The sequence below is a fragment of the Desmodus rotundus genome, chromosome 6 (genome assembly GCF_022682495.2).
Source record: "Desmodus rotundus isolate HL8 chromosome 6, HLdesRot8A.1, whole genome shotgun sequence".
NCBI classification, from domain to species: domain Eukaryota; kingdom Metazoa; phylum Chordata; class Mammalia; order Chiroptera; family Phyllostomidae; genus Desmodus; species Desmodus rotundus.
The window spans coordinates 104791001-104807319 of NC_071392.1; the positions used below are offsets into that span (position 1 = coordinate 104791001).

Genomic DNA, 16319 nt, shown 5'->3' on the forward strand with positions numbered 1-16319 from the left:
TAAATCAGGATCACTGGGTTTATTTTCTTCGGCTTGGGGGTGTAGCTCCAATAGTTCACAGGATCTAAGCCAACAGGTTCTGACTGCCGTAACCAAGGGAAATGGGAGGGTCTGGGAGTCATTTTGTTTTCAAGATGTTTCTAGGTGGAGCCTGTTGGGTGGACATTCTCTGGCCCGGGAAGCTTGGTGCCAACTTCCTTTGCTTGTCCTGCGTAGCAGAAAAAGCGTGGCTGCTTGTTGCATCAAAAGATAAGATTTTAAATCTGATTCTAAGTCACAAATATTATTCAGGGTTTACTCAAAATATGACAATTTCTACTAGAACTCAGTACGAAGAATAACTTTGCTCTTACTGGGAATTCAAATCTAGTCGCTCGCGTTATTTTTTCTTTTTTAAAATTTCACAGTTGATTTTTTTATTGAATTTATCGGGGTGACACTGGTTAACAAAATCATACAGGTTTCAGGGGCACAGCACCACAAATCATCATCTGCATACTGTGCTGTGTGTTCACCGCCCCAAGGCTGTACATTTAATCTTGTAAGAAATTGTCAGACCTTCCTCCAAAATGTATGTTTTTACTTGTATCAACAGTGTACGGGTTCCTGTTCAACATTTGTTTTTATTTTTTTCATTTTAGCCATGTTGGAATGTATGTAGTGGTACTTCATTATGGTTTTAATTTGCATTTCCCTGGTACCTAAAGCCGTTGAGCATCTATTCATATGCTTATCGGCCATTCATATATTTCCTTTCGTGGAAATTCTGTTAAATTCTTTTTGCACCCTCCCTTCTTTTCTACTGGCTTGTTTGCCTTTTTATTACTGAGTTGTAGGGGTTCCTGTGTTCCATTTCTGCTCTAGATTTTTCAGCTGCCCTATGGGAACACATTCATGAAGAATTTTACACAGTCTAGTCTCTTGGTAAAACCCACAACCATATTTCTATGAAGAGCCAAGTTTGGTGTCAAGCAGGTCTGCCAAGATACACCCCAACCAACCAGAGAGTCAAAAGGTGTCTTTAAATCATTGTGACTTCACCCTACTTACATCTAGTGTTCCTGTCCCACTAGACATGGAATAGAAGGCAGGCCATGAGTTTAGACGTCAGACAGACATGGGTTCAAATCCCCACACCAGCCATCGATCCACGTGAGCATGAGCCGCTCTCCCTCCTCCGTAAAGTGGGTAAACCTGTTCTCAGGGTTGTTGTGAGGATTAGCTGTACACGTAGGATCTGGTGTGTAGTAAGTGCTTAACAGCAGTTACTCTTTAACGCCTCTTTGAGGTAGGTACTATTATCTCCACTCTAGAGATGAGAAAACAGAGGCAGAAACTGAGATAATTGTTTAAGATCACAGTGAATGATGCAGCCAGGACTACAGGCCACACTAGCAACCTCAAAAATTTGAAAAAAGTAGCCGCCATCATCACCCTGATAACAATTTTGTTATTCTATGCGTTCCTTCCTTTTGAGATTGCCTGTCCCCATCATTCAAGACCCAGTGAGCTCCAGGGAAGACTTCTCCTGCTGTAGTGTGCAACAGCGCTGCACACTTCTGCTGTAGCCCACATTGCACTTCCATTGTCCTTGGCCATGGCTGCTCCCGGAAGAGTTCTTGGTCACCTTAGTATTTCCGTTGCCCGAGCCAGGAGGCTGGCATATGGTATGACAGGCGCTCAGGAACGTTGACCGCACGGACACACGAGACATCACTACACGGCTCCCTGTTGCCCTGCACGGCTGCGCTGTTGAGTGTCGAGTCCTGTGCACTCCTAGGGACTGCTACAGTGTGAGCCCTCCAAGGACTCTTCCTCTGCGTTGTGGACCCTCCGCTCTCCTCCCCACACAGGGGTCTACAGAATGAGTTTGTCTTCTTCCCCACTTTCCAGAGTCTAAGATAAGTCTGCAATAGACAGAAGAAGCCACGCTGTGGCTTAGACTAAAAGCTGGGCTGCTTGCCTTGGGATTCACTCCAAATCCTCCTCCCATCTCCAAGGGCACTCTGTCGCCTCAAGAAACAAGACAGCTGGAGATGCGGGCTCTGAAGGCCAGCCAAGCCCCTGTGGTTTGGCAGAAGAAGAGGTCATTGTCCAACCAGGAAGTGGTCCTGGTGTCTCAGCTGACCCTAGACTTTTCCAGGCAGGGCTGAGATTTATAGCAGCTGAATTCAAGGCTCCCCGTGGGCTCACAAACAAGTCTGCCTCTCTGGAGAGCTGTGGATAGATCCCTCTCCCCAGGCAGGCTCCCTGCCCCAAACCCCACAGACCTTAGCATCATATGCCTGGGGTACTGAGAGATTTGTTGACAAGTTGACAGCAATCAAGCTAGTGTAGCTTCTCATCACTCACCTTGGAAGGTAATGGGGTGATCCCAGGAGCTGAGAACCCCTGCACAGCCAAACTGCAGAGCTTACGGGCCACAGCCCGGGAGAAGGCTCAGCCACAATCAGGAGGTTGAACCTTGTTGCTCCAGAGGAAGGGAGAAGTTCACAAGAGGGCAACAAAGACCATGTGTGCAGCAAAGTCATAAGCCACCCAGAAAAACTATACAATTTCACACCAGACTGGGCCCTCACCCAGCTTAGGGGATGATCTCAACTTGGATACAGGCTTTTAGACAAAAGGAACACAAAACTCCCCAAGTTCCTCCCTAGCACTAGGAAAAGCACTTCAGAACTGTCACTTACAATGGCCTCCTGCAGTGGTGAAGGCAGGATGGGACTATGGGGAGACTGCAGCCCTGTCATTCCGCCTGGGGGGGGGGGGCACAAAGTGCTTTGGGATTTAGGCTGAAGGCCATGGATCCATGGGTGGCGTTCGATGTATGGAGGGAGGGTGGAATGCTGTGGTCTGTGTAATGTGAGAAATGACTTCATGTTCCTCTTCAGGCTGGGTGCTACAAGCCTTCTTGCACTCCACACACTCACCCATGGCTTCACTCACCTCCTACACACTTACCACCAGTGCTCTCGTCTACATCCCACACTCATGGGTCCGGCTGCCTGCTCAACGTGACCCTTTGCATGTCTCAAAAGCACCTCAAACTCATGTCCAAAACCAAACTCATGACCCTCTTCCCACACCTGGTTCTCTCCTAAACTCCCCACCCGGGTGAAGCAACCCCCAAACCATCCTGCTGTACAAGGCAGGAACGGTGGCGCCTGTGACCCCTTCCTCTCTCACACCCCGCTATCAAATCGTTCAGAACCTGCCTCCTAAACCTCTCTTCATCCCTTCCACTTTTCTACAGTCCGCCCTCGCTGCGCCCAAGGCCACTGCCGCTCCTGCTAGCTTCCAGGCCTCCAGACAGCGTTCCACAGGGAGCCCTTCTGCTCCTGGCTGACTCCTACTCATCCTTCTGATCTCAGCTCAAATGCCACTTCCTCAAGGGAGACACCTCGTGACCTCTCTGAATAAGCTGTTAACTCCTTTCTGGCACTAGGCAGAGTTGCTATTTTACAATTGGCCTCCTCGAGCCTCTAAACTCCGTAAGAGCAGGGCTGGTTTTTGTTTTCTTGCCACCACTACATTCCCAAGGCCATGCTCAGTGTCTTACACGTGTCCAACTCCGACACCTAACATGAACGTCATGTCGTACCCCCCAGTTAGGCTGCTCATCGCCACAGTCTCCTGGGCCACTGTCATGTCTTGCAAGGGTCACTGAGCTGTTCCATGTCTGTCTTGACTCCATCCTCCTTCGCTATATCCTCCACATTTCAGCCAGAACGATCTTTTCAACAAGCAAATTCAACCACTTGTTATCTTTCATTACTCCCAACAGCGTTCAAATTCATTAACGTGGCTTCTAACATGCAAATTGGTCATTACTTATCCAAAGACTGCCGTGCTCTTGTTCTGCAGTAACATAACCCTGACTTTATCAAGAGGGCAGTGTGCCCTACTAAGGACTACCCCAGCCTTCCTTCCCAGGAGGCAGCATGCTTCTGAGAGGTTTAAAAGGCAGAACTGAAGGCGGATGTGTTGGTAACTCAGCGACTTGAAAGGGTTGTCTTTCCGAAGGCCAGAGTTCCCTTTCTTATAATGCCGTGTCCTATGTCTATAAAGTGTCCGTTAGTAAAACATATCTTGTGTTAGTAAATGCTGGCCAATGAGATGAAAGTGGAATGGTACTGGTTAGGCCTTCCGAAAGTGCTTCCTGATGTGGGAACAGACAGCTGGGTGTGCTCTGCCCATCCCCGATTTCTTCTGCTTTCTGCCAGCTTCAAGGACGGAATGGTGGGGGCTTCAACAGCCACCTTAGACATGAAGCATCAATGAAAATTCAAGCCACGTGCCTGGAGCGGCTGAGCAAAAAGAGCCAAGCAGGACCGTGGCGCCCACTATGGAGCAGCCGTATGGCGCTGTGCCTTGGGTTTCTTTTAGATGAGGACAAATTGATATTTTACTGATATTTTACCAGCAGGTAAACTGAAACAATGCAGGCTCCTAAGCATTTTACGACTTGACCATTGTCAATCTCACTCTCCTTTCATCTCAAATCTGACAACTCAGCCAAGCCAAACGTTCTTCAGTTCCTCACAGCTATTTCTCTGCAACTAAAGTCTCCCAGGCTGCTCTTTCTGCCTGGAATACAGCTCCCACCTGGCTCACTCCTACTCACCCTTTCGGATTTCGGCATAAAAACCAGCTCTTCAACAACCATACCAGCGAGGTTAAGACGCCCCCGTTTGCTGGTACCAGAGTAGCTCCTTGCCATATGCTATTTATGACGCTGTGGTCCACGCTACTGAGTTCATCTCCTCCTCCAGGGCCATCAACGCCATGAAGGCAGGATGCAGCCGCTCTCATCCAAAACTGTTTCCAAATGCCCAGCCCGGGTGTTCAATAAATGCGTCTGGAATAAATGGAGTGAATGAAAGAGGCATATCGTTTTGGTTACAGAGCTAAACAAATACTGTGGCTTTGATATCTCTGCAATGTGAAAAATGAAGTGGGATGGTTGGTATACTGTTATTTGTTTATTACCGACACGGTGCCCTATTCCAAAAAAGGACGTAAGGAGGCAGGATGGCTGGAGTTACCACCTCACTTGGTGCTAAAGAGTTCACGTCCATTGGGAGACACTGGTGGAGGAGACTGTTAGAGGCTGCAAGGGTAGTCTGGGGGAGGGGCGCTAAGAAAAGCAGTGGCGTCCTGTCCTACCTCATCTCCACCTCCTTGCCTACAAGCTCTACCTTGGGGGTAAGCCAAAAGCTAGTGGGAGGGTTGCAGCAGGAAAAGGTTAGAGGTCACACAGGAGAGGGCCAGCTCCCAGGGAGGTGCGCCGTCTCACCATCCCGTCCTCCCTCCGGTGCCTACTACAGGTAGAGTCTGGTCTTCTCCAAAGAGCTCTGGCTGGGCCTAGGGTCTCCTGCGGAGAACAGCCAGCTCCGTCAGTCCACAGGCGGGTGCCCACTGCTAGCTGCAGGCTCCAGGTTCGGTCCCTCCCTCGCCCCCCTCCTCCTCCGCGTCAGACTGTGCCAAGGGCGTGTCTTCGCCACCGTCACTGGGGTTGGGGCTGCGCGGGTTGGTGGAGGAGTCAGAAGATGAGGAAGAAGAGCGGGATGTGGTCCTGTCTGGCGTGTGCATGGGCAGGCTCAGCTCCTCTGGATGGTCGTCCACGCCTGCCCAGAGAGAAGAGCTGGTCAGGGCCACCAACAGGGCTTCGGAGGACTCTCAGGGATGGACTCTGTGGCCAGGAGACACTGAAGCCCAGACAAGGGCAGGGGCTTGTCCACAGTCACTTAGCCAGTCTAGCAAAGAGCCAGGTCTCCTGACTCCCAGCTCCTTGTACTTCTGGAATCACGTCTGGGCTCTAGAGTCAGGTCAATCAATTCAAGATTCCGAGTTCCACCTACGCCACTTATTTACTTAGTGGCTTGGAGCAAGTCTCTTTCCTCGCAGGGACTGTGCTCCTTCTCTGTAAAGAAAGGGATTCCTACATTCCAGAAGCGTTTTGAGGGTAAAAACTAATAAAGCTTATAAAGTGCCTGGCACGTGGCAGTAGGCTGTCAATTAATAGCAGCAGTTGTAAGTGAGAGAATATCTATCTTACAAGTACATGGACTTTGGAGTCAGAAAGCCCTGGTTTGAACCCAGCTTTCCCACTTTCCAGCTGAGTGACAACCTCTCCGAGCCTAACAGCCTTCTTTATAAAATGGAGATAGCACTACCTGCCCTGACAGGGCCTTTGTAAGGATTGAGATACTATATGTAAAGTATTTTAGTCAGTACTAGAAACTTACTAAAGCACTCAATAAATACTGTATTATTACGATGACTAAAACTGCTTAAGTTCTCCAATGTAAAAATTACACTTTTATATCATTTTGATTTTATTAAATTCACAAGTGTAAAATTAACAAGGCTAAGCGGGGATGGGCATTCTTAGAATTTTGGATTGGAGATCCAACCCAGTTGGCCTCAGGGTCAACTTCCCTAAAATCAGAACAGACAGCTGTTTCACTGGTGGAAACGCCCCCGCCTTCCAGCCCCGACGGGTATACTTCCCCAGCCCACACTTCCGAGCCCCAACATCCGGCTCTGGCCAACTGGTGCCCAAGTCCCAGCACAGGAGCATACCAGATGTCTGCGGGGTTGGTGGAGGATCTTCGCAAGGCAAGAACACGTCTGCTCCGTCCTGATCCCCAAGGTCAATAAATTCCACTTGCTCCAGCGTGTCCACATTCACTTCCATGGATGAGATACTACCTATGGGGGCTGCAGACCAAGAAGGCCAAGTCAAGGGGACCCTGGCTGGAGCCGACAGGATGGTCAGAGCTATCTGTAAGGTCCAGAGATAGAAGTGCAGAGGGACGAGAAAACAAGAGGGGAGGGGCCCCCAAGATTCTGGATCTTTAAGACTCTCTCCCTAAGTCCCTCTCCCCAGGACTTAGAACTTACGTCTCTGCGCCTCGAGATGCAGGTGAGACAGGGGGAAGACGAACTCTGTCTCAGGCTGTAAAATGTCCTCAAAGAACTTCTGCCGCTCCCGCAGGCGGAGCTGCTGGCGCTCCAGGGATGCCCGGGCATTTGGGTCCATGTCAGCTCCTGGAGGGTGGGAGATGGAGCTATGAAGTTGAGAGAGGCAATGCCCTGGGGGCCTGAGTGTGCGAGGCCCCACTGCAGCCAGCATCCCAGGATAGGGACCCTGGTTCCAGCCCAGACACCTCTGGACTTGGCTTCCTTCTTCCCCTTCCCTAAAATGAAATCCCTTACCACAAACTTCAAGTGTCATACGGAGGCGGGGCTGACCCTAGTAGGCTCCACAAAGGGGACGCCAGTCCCAGGCACAGCAAGAGAGGCTCCTCTGTATTCAGGGGATGGACACAGCCAACGGCCAAGTCTCAGAATCATGCTCATGTGCGAGGAGTTGCTGGGGCCGCTCCAGCCCAAATGGGGGAGGCATTTACCCACTCCTCCGAGGCCAGGGAAGAGGACAGGACAGAGATCTCAGGTGGAAGGTCCCCTCCCTCTAGTGCTCCGGTTCCTGCACCTTCTTCAAAACCCAGACAGAAGCTGAAGTACCCCCCCCTTCCTCTCTCTACACTCACACACCCCGTCACCTTTACCCTCATGCCCTCCAAGACCCGCTCTGAAGTCACAGGCCTGACGTCCAGCCTGGGCTCTCTTTGCCTAAGGAAATCTTTCTAGCTCGTCTCCCCGCCCGCGTCCGAAAATGGCATAACCATCCTACCTGTCTCAAACACAAGGCACTGCCTGGGAGGGTGCTCTGGGAAACGTGAAGCTCCTGCCCTCGCAGCTCTTTAGCTGCGCTGACGTCTCCCCTCACACTCGTCTCCTCTGACCCATCTCTGTCTTACCTCCCCACTAGTCAGTGAGTAGCCATTGCAAGGGCAGGTCCTGGGTCCAATTCAGACCAGGCCCCCAGTGCTGAGAGCTTTCCAGAACACCAGAGCTCTGGGCCAGCCCAGGCCCTTTGCATTCACTGGCGTTCGCTCCATCTCCTTCCAGGCATTCGGCTCAGAGCCCATCACGGGAGGTGAGGGAGTAAGTATCAAACCTGAGGACCAGACCACCCTCCTTCCGCAGACGGCCTTCCCCGCCTCGTCTACACTCTGCATATTCAAGACCCTGGTCAGCTCCAGAGGCGCTGGGGCGGGCCTTGGGAGACCCAAAACCCAGTGGGCCAGGCAGGGCCAAGGAAGTGTGGGGAGCCCTTGCGGCCGCGGGCTGGTGGTGGAGGAGGAAGGCGCTGACGCTGATTCCTGGGAAAGGCTCTTAGATCCGCAGCCCAGGTCACAAGGCTAAAAATACCCGGGCCCCTGAGGCCGAGTGCTTTAGCAGCGGCTGGGGGAGGGCGAACGAGAGAACAGGGGAGTAAAAGGGACCAGGGACTCCGGGACGCCCCTTCTCTTTTCCCCTTCCCCAGCCCGATCAGTATCACAAGACTGAAGGAGCACCCCCACCCCCGAGAGAGGGGGCGCAACGCCGAGTACTGGAGAGGGGAAGGGAGTTGTTTACGCGACTCAAGGTGCTGGGGAGAGGGGTGAAGAGATTTGGGGGCAGGAGGCTGCCAGGGGCCCGGCTGGGGACCAGTGAAATGGAAAGCACCCTCCGGGTCTCAGCCCCACCCGCACTGGAGTCAAAGGGAGCGAAAGAATTCCCTAAAAGGGACATGGTGTGTCCGAGGGGGGGAAGGGAGGAGAAGCGATGGAGCACCCCCCCAACCCCGGCCGTTCTTCCCGGGCTCGCGTCCCCCCCACACAGCAGCCCTCCCCCAGCACCTGCGCCCGCAGGGGAGCCCCTACCTGCCGCGCCGGCACCCAGGCTGACTCAGTCTGTCCGCTCCGGCGAGACAGTGGCGGGGGCGTGGGAGCGAGCCGTGCGGTGGGGTGGGGCTGCGCCGCCGGGTCTCCCCCGGGACGCACTGGCCCTGGGAGCAGGGAACGAGGAAGAGGCGGGAGGCGGAAGTGGGGGAGGGGCGGCGGCGGGCACACGCGCTAGCTTCTCGCTGGGCGGTTGTGGGGGAGTCCCTTCGGGCGCGATAGCTCCTACTTCCAGGGCGGGCGAAAAGTTCCCGGCCCGCATCCTTCCTCCCCGCACCCAAGCGGCCTTCTCTGCGCTCCATCCGCCACCTCCCTTGCGCTAGGTTCCGCACCTAGTCTCCACTAGCCGCGCCCCACTGGTGGCCGCGGCTGCAGCGGCGCAGACGTGCCGCGGGGACACGCGCGAGCTCCGGGCTCACGCACACTTGCTGCTCCAAGACTCCCGGGCAGCTCCGAAGCAACCAACACGAATCCGCACACCGGTGCCCTCGGTCACACTCACACGTTGATGCACTCACCTCTCGAGAGGGCGCACGAAAGGGAGGCTGACCACCCGCGGGAGGGGGAGGCCACCCGGTGCCGCCTGTTAGAGCAGGTGCATTGCAGCGGTGGATCCCCCTGCCCCGGGACTCACCCGGCAGCCCCTGGTTCCTGGATCCAGGACTGGACAGCCAACGCCCAGCTTTCCAGCGCACTGGGCGGGGTGGGCTCCGGGACAGGGCGGGTCAGGGCTGGAGGGGTGGGCCGTTGCGCCGCACCCCCAGACGCCGGAGAAGAGTCAACTTCTGCAGGGTGCTAAGAGAGGCACTGTACGCCCGGTCTGGTGCGGGGTGGAAGGCTCAGGCGCAAACTGCGGGCCTAGAGGGGAAAGGCTTGCCCACTTGCAGCACCTCCTTGGCTCAGATCAGTGCCAGTGCCCAACCTAGCAGTTCCGGGACCCAGAGAGTTCCTGTGCCCATCCTCTTCCTTCTCCCTTGCCCCCACCCTCTTGTCCTCGTAGCTTCAGAAGCCAGGGCGGGGGAGACGTCAGTCGGAGATGCTTTTGCTGTGGGGTCAGCGAACATCCTCGAGCAAGCCAAGAACTAGGACTCATCCTTGGCACCTCCCTGTCCTTCGCTGTCCTCATTAACATACATATTCATTTCTTGTCGATTCTCCTCCCTAAATATCTTTCCAATCCACCATTCCTCTCCCACTCCCACCACCATCTCTCCCTTGGCTCCTACAAGCTGGTTTTCCTATACTCGCTGGGCCGGCTACTGCTCCACTCCATGCCCCACACAGCAGCCGGCGGTAGTTTCAAAGTGCAGGTCTGACCTACCACCCGCTGCTCAAATCTCTCCATTGTCAGAGTAAAATCCAGGCCTGATATCTGAGCTGAGGATTTTTTTAAAAGTATATTTTATTGATTATGCTATTACAGTGGTCCCATTTTTTCTCCCCTTTATTCCCCTCTGCCCTGGACCCCCCTCCCACCAGCATTCTTCCCCCTTAGTTCGTGTCCATGGGTTGTACATATAAGTTCTTTGGCTTCTCCATTTCCTATACTATTCTTAACCTCCCCCTATCTATTTTGTGCCTGCCATTTATGCATCTTCTGAGTTGAGTTTTGAAGAAATGAGTTCAACAAACAGAGAAGAGAGGAAAGGAATGGAAGCGTGAAAATTCATGGCACATTCAGGTTTCCACTTCAGGGGACCAGCACGCTGCCCCTGTTATTGTTACGGGGGTCTCAGAACAGCTCTGTGAGATGAGCGCAGCAAGCCGCTTCCCAGTATTTTACAAGCAAGGAAACCAGTTCGTGAGAAGAAACAAGTGCGGTGGTTAAGAGCACGCGGATGTAGAACTTCTTGGGCTGTAGAGCTAGCTCTGCATCTCACCAGCTGTGTAAACACTTCACTTCTCTGATCCAGGGTTTCCTTACTGATCAGAGAGGAATAATTCATCTCTAGATCTTGTGAGATAACTCATATGAAATGCTAGTACGGGGCTTGGGCTTTTTGGAGATGCTCAGTAAACATTAGCTGTTTTGATTGTAATGGGAGAAAGGGAAGAAACTGCTCTGTTTCCCAAATTTCTGAAATTATAGAAGCCCTCCCTAATAGTCAATACTTCTATAGAGCTTATTATACACCTGTCACTATTACAACTACTTTGTATATGTTAACTCTGTTAATCCTCTTAATAATCCTGTGAGGTGAGCACTATTATTATTTCCACTTTACAGATACAGACACCAAGATGCAGAGACATGCAGGGACCTGTCCAAGGCCAGAGAGCTGGTAAGTGATGGAGCTGGAATCTGAACCCAGGCAGGCCGCCTCCGGAGACCGTGCTTATAACCACTGCTCGCGGCCTGTCCCCGTCCCCTGTTGCAGTTTTCATCTTCCAGGGAGTGTCTCGGCCAGTGCGACTCTTACTCCTCATCGGTGGACGGAGTAGTGACTGGGCGCCGTTTCCCGGCACAGAGGGATAAGGCCACGTCAGAGGGACAGTGGATGAAAACTCAGCTCACAAAGTCATCGCCCCTCGTTTCAGGCTTATCCCCAGGAACGGGACTACATGGATGTTCTGAGCTGTCCCCAAGATGGCAACAGGCCAGGAACCGCTGTCCCTTCTCTTCGCCAGATATCTGCCAGGTGAAAGCGTGGGGTGGGAAGAAACCAGCCAACCTAGAAATAATTCAGGGGGCTGTGCTGGAAGAGCGTCAGCCGGCCGAGAGAAAGCCCCAGGCAGTGAGCCTAGCGGTGAGCGGCAACAGGAGTTGAAAGGAGCAGCGAAAACCACATGGCTTAGACTTCTGGCTTCCACCTAAGATGCAGAAAAGTGGGAGGAGCGTCATTACTGCACTAAAAATTTGTTTCATTGTTACGTGATCTATAAAATTATAACTTTTGTCTAATCCATCAGAGAGCTGAGGTTGCAGAGCAACCAATTAACCTGAATTCCAAAGAAGGACAGCAGCCTCCAAGAAGAAATTGGATGCAGGCCCTGGCACACTTGTGACGCAGGAAGCAGACAAGGTCTGCAGACAAGCAGGCAAGAAGCGTTGGGCTGCAGTTGTACTGGCTTGCTAAGGCCCCGTGTGGCCGGTGTGAGAGTCGGGGTCTGCAGATACTAAAAGCAGTCGTGGAAACAACAAAACCCAGCCTAGTTTAACTCCTGACAAGACTGACTCCGTCCCGCGCACCAATGGCCTAAGAAGAGATAAAACAATTTCTAGGCATAAATAATATTGTTCCCAGCCTCTGCTGCTCTACACATTCTGTCCAGACATCAATAAAAAAAATTACAACACATAAACAAAAAGCAACTTTACAAAACCAAGAAACCCCCCAAAAGTCCTATTGGCAAGAGACAAAGTAAGCGACAGAACCAGGCTGAAGACCTGGATAGCTCTCTGGAGTTAACAACTGTAACGGCATGTGAAAGGCTCTGCTGGAAAATGTGGACAACGTGCACACAAACAAAAGGAATTCCAGCAGAGATGTGGAGACTGCAAAAAAGAGTCGTATGGAAAATTCTAGGGATTCTAAAAACAAAGGATAAAGAATGCCTTTGGCAGGCTCATCCGTACACTCAACAGAGCTGAGGAAAGAATGAGTGACCTTGAAGAGAGACCGAGAGACCCCCAAACTAAAATAGAAAGGGAAGAAAGAGTGAAGCAAAACAAGACAAAGTGAAGGGACGGAACATCTGAGAGCTAACAAGTGTGTGATTTGAATCCCAGAAGGAGGAAGGATATAAATAAAAATACGCACACACACAAAATATGACCGAGCTACATATTCAAACTGTTGAAAAGCAAAGAGAAAGAGAAAGTCGTAAGGCATCTAGCGGAAAAAGACACGCTACCTCCAGAAGAACAAAGGTAAAAGTTAAAGCAGACTTCTCATGAGGGAAGTTATGTGACCGGAAGACAACAGAACAGTATCTTTAAAATGCTGAGAGAAAAAAAAACTGTGAATCCAGAATTCTATACCCAGCAAAAATATCTTTCAAACTTGAAGGAGATAAAACTACTTTTTTCAGATGAACAAAAACCAAATTCATTACCAGCAGGTCAGCACTGTAAGAAATGATAAAGGGCGTTCCAGAGGCAGAAAGACTAAGGACCAAAGAGAAACCTGGATCTACATACAGAAATGAAGATCTCTGGAAATGGATGAAATAAAGGTAAATATAAAACATTTTTCTGTTTTTAATCACCTTAAAAGGTAATGGACAACGAAAGGGAAAGAATAGCAACCCACTGTGGGTTCAGAGATATCTAAAGGGAAAATGTATGGCGACAACAATAGTAAACATTATGGGATGAGGAATTGGAAATATACTGTTAAAAGGTCTTTATGCTACATAAATAGTGGTATAATATTATTTTAAGATTGACTTGATTAGTTGATCATATCTTTCTCAAAGGCAGACTTGCCTACCGGGTGCCATAAAAGGGCTGGACGTGGGTTTCTCGGCCACAACGCAAAGCCGCTGGGTGGGGGCCGTGCAGCTGGGACCCCGGCATCATTCACTGGACTCGGAGCTGAGGAACAACACAGATGTTGCTGAGGTTCATTTGTGTGATACGCTGCGAGTAGTGAACGGTCTTCCCTGGACACAGTAAGTCTCATTGTCTACTGTTGGTGCCCGTGGGGGTAAGGTTTTCCCTGATAAAATGTAATCAGCCCAAAGGAAGGAAGAAAATGAGGAAAAATGGAAAACAAGCACAGATGAAAAAATAGAAAACAAATACTGAGGGGGTAGATTTATAATACAAATGTATCAAAAAAAACAACTAAAAGACCAATTACTGGGGGAATAAAAGCAAGATTGGGGGAATAAAAGCAAGAGGCAATAATATGCCGTCTACAGGAAACCCAATTTAAGTATAAAGAAGTGCGTGAGTTAAAAGTGAATAGGTGGAATAAGATATACCACGAAAACACTCCCCGAGGCAAATCGGATCGGCAGTATTCATATCAGGAAAAGCAGACTCCGGAGGAAGGGCAGTTACAGAGATGCAGAGGGATATCACACAGTGATAAAAGGTTCAACTCACTACGAAGACTTAACGGTCATAAATGTGTATACAACTAATAACAGAACTTCAAAATACATTAAGTAAAAACCAATAGAATTAAAATAAGAAAGCACAAAATCTATAATACAGTTAAGAAATTCAAAAATTCTCTCTCAGTAATCAATAAAATAAGAACTAAACAGAAAAAAAGCTAAGGCTATAGAAAACCTGAACACTATCAATTAACTTGTTCTTTTTTTGTTAATTCTTGTATTTACTTATACATTCATTGGCTGATTCTTGTATGTGCCCTGACTGGGGATTGAACCCACAACCTTGGTGTATCAGGATGATGCTGTAACCAACTGAGCCACCGGGTCAGGGCTCAACTAACTTGTTCTGATTGACATTTTTATAACACTTTACCCAACAACAGCAAAATAAACATTCTTTTCAACTGCACATAAAACATTCACCAAGATACATCCTATCCTGGGCCATAAAACACACCTTAATACATTTCAGAGAATTGAAATCATACAAAATGTGTTTTATGGCCATAAAGAATGAAAATATAAATAATAACAGAAAAATATCTGGAAAACAGTGCAATACTTGGAAATAAAACACGCTTCAAAATAACCCATGAGTCAAAGATGAAGGTGAAAAGGAAATTAGAAAAACATTTTGAATAAGATTGAAATGCAGCTGCCAGCCCCCTAAAGCGCTCCCAAGGTTCCTTGCCTTATTCAGACCTCTGTATAGTTCTCTCCCACACTGTATCAAGGCTCCTCTGTGGGACCAGTGAGACATGGCAGAAATGATGGCATATACTGCTTTCAAAATTAGGGTTTACAAGGAAGAAAAAAAGGACCACAGCTTTCATCTTGGGTGTGTGTTCTCTCCGTTGCTTGGACCACCCGCTCTGGGGAAGTGAGCTACCACATTGTCACAGCCCCACAGAGAGGTCCGCAGGGCAAGGGACTGGAGACTCCAGCCAGCTGCCAGAGAAGAGCAGAGGCCTCCAGCAAGCACATGGCAGGGCATGGAAACAGGTCCCTGGGCCCGCCGGAGCCTGGAGATGGTGCGGCCTCGCCCGCAGCTTGACTGCAGCCCCTTGAGACACCAAGGCAGAAAGAACCCCTCAGCTAGAGCGTTCCCGGGTTCCTGATGCTCAAAACCTTTGAGATAATAAATGCTTCTTGTTTTAAACTGCTAACTTTTGGGATAATTTGCTATGCAGCAACAGATACCATACAGAGTTTTGGTACTAGGGCAGAGGGCTGCTGTCACAGCTCTCTGAAGTATGGGAGTGGCGTTAGAACTGGGCAATAGACTTCGAGAAGAGTGCAGGGAAAGCCTAAAGTGCCTTGAAAAAAAGCCTAGGCTTCTGATGCACACATAAACCAATCACTAACACTCTACGGCACACCAAAAAATATATTTTTTGCCCATCTGACAAAAAAAAGGTATAATTTTGATTCATTCACACTGGATGGATATTGTTGTGTTGACTGTTATTACTTTTTTATTGGACAATCTAAGGGAAAAGAGGTCAGTGTCCCTGACTAAATAGTCAGCTATTATATGTCTTAAAAATTCTTGCGGCAGAGCAGTGGGCCATGCGACACACTGATTAAAATTCACTGGCAAGAGGAAAGTGAAATAAATACTATCGGAAACTGGGGACAGAGGAATTCTTGCTTTGTTGTGGCACGATGTTTAGCAACCCTGTTGCAGTAAGGTGGAAAGAAAAAAATGCGCCTGATGAGTTGAGTGATCCAGCTGAGGAGGTCTCCAAGGAAGGTGCTGAAGCCGCCCCCTGGCCCCCTCCTTGCTGCTTACAGTAAATGCAGGCAGGGAGAGAGACACTAAAACAACCATTCTCAAATGAGGGCAGCGTTGCCTCCTGGGGGACCTTTGGCAATGTCTGGAGACATTTTTGGTTGTCCAGACTGGAGGCTGCTACTGGCCTCTAGTTAGTGGAGGCCAGGGATACTTACAAGACAGATCCCTCTCCCATCAGCTCTTCCCCCCACATCAAAGAATTATCCTGCCCAAAATGTCAGGAGTGCTCAGGTTGGGACACCATGAACTACAGGACTGTTCAGTATACGGAGCCAGGACTTCGTGGTAGAAAATCCTCAACCTCTCCAAATGGCAAATGATGGTAAAATTAAGAAATGGTTTCCTGGCAAAGTTCAAATCCAGGGCATTACAAAACAAACAAACAAATAAACCCAAAAAACAAACCATGGTCCGTAATGAAACTGGGAATGTGACTATAAAACCTTTGGTTTACATCTCTGAAAGACTGAAGGCGATGCTTCGGCGTACTATTCAGTCAGATAAAAGACCTCTAAAAAAAGTATAGGTGCCTCAGAGATCCTGTGAATCAAACAATATGGACTCTAGAAAGCTTAAGGGTATTGTCCCTTAGCCATTCCAGAAGGAGCCTAATGGGGAGAAGGGCTTGTCTCAAAGAAACAGTGGGCACGGCTATTGCCCGATAG

The 16319-nt window shown here is 49.9% G+C and overlaps 2 protein-coding genes and 1 long non-coding RNA gene across 4 annotated transcripts in view; 1 reads left to right on the top strand and 2 right to left on the bottom strand.

The window, feature by feature from the left end:
- On the bottom strand, positions 1-7045 carry DBNDD2 (dysbindin domain containing 2). Its single transcript, XM_024559415.4, has 3 exons — positions 6907-7045; positions 6586-6723; positions 1-5627 (listed from the first exon to the last, which is right to left on the bottom strand). The coding sequence occupies exons 1-3, from the start codon at positions 7043-7045 to the stop codon at positions 5422-5424; spliced, it is 483 nt and encodes a 160-aa protein (XP_024415183.1). The 3' UTR covers positions 1-5421.
- Positions 6916-16319, bottom strand: part of SYS1 (SYS1 golgi trafficking protein) — a 26694-nt gene continuing 17290 nt past the window's right edge. The window contains exon 4 of one of the 2 annotated variants that reach the window (XM_045194575.2): positions 6916-7053. In XM_045194575.2, coding sequence (XP_045050510.1) covers positions 7047-7053 — 7 coding nt within the window. In that variant the 3' untranslated portion in view covers positions 6916-7046. Of the gene's footprint in view, positions 7054-11140; positions 11604-16319 lie in introns of those variants that run through there. The other variant, XM_045194574.3, reaches the window with a different exon arrangement.
- Positions 12123-16319, top strand: part of LOC128781177 (uncharacterized) — a 7286-nt gene continuing 3089 nt past the window's right edge. Inside the window, exons 1-2 of the long non-coding RNA XR_008427073.1 lie at positions 12123-12968; positions 13212-13406. This is a non-coding gene — a long non-coding RNA (uncharacterized lncRNA). The remainder of the gene's footprint in view (positions 12969-13211; positions 13407-16319) is intronic.

Excerpts from the sequence above, each read along its gene's own strand:
- DBNDD2 (XM_024559415.4), bottom strand. The coding sequence starts at position 7,045 with ATGGACCCAAATGCCCGGGCATCCCTGGAGCGCCAGCAGCTCCGCCTG. Across the intron at positions 6,724-6,906 it reads GCATCTCGAGGCGCAGAGAC|CCCCCATAGGTAGTATCTCA; the intron begins GTAAGTTCTAAG and ends CTTGGTCTGCAG. Across the intron at positions 5,628-6,585 it reads ACCAACCCCGCAGACATCTG|GCGTGGACGACCATCCAGAG; the intron begins GTATGCTCCTGT and ends CTCTCTGGGCAG.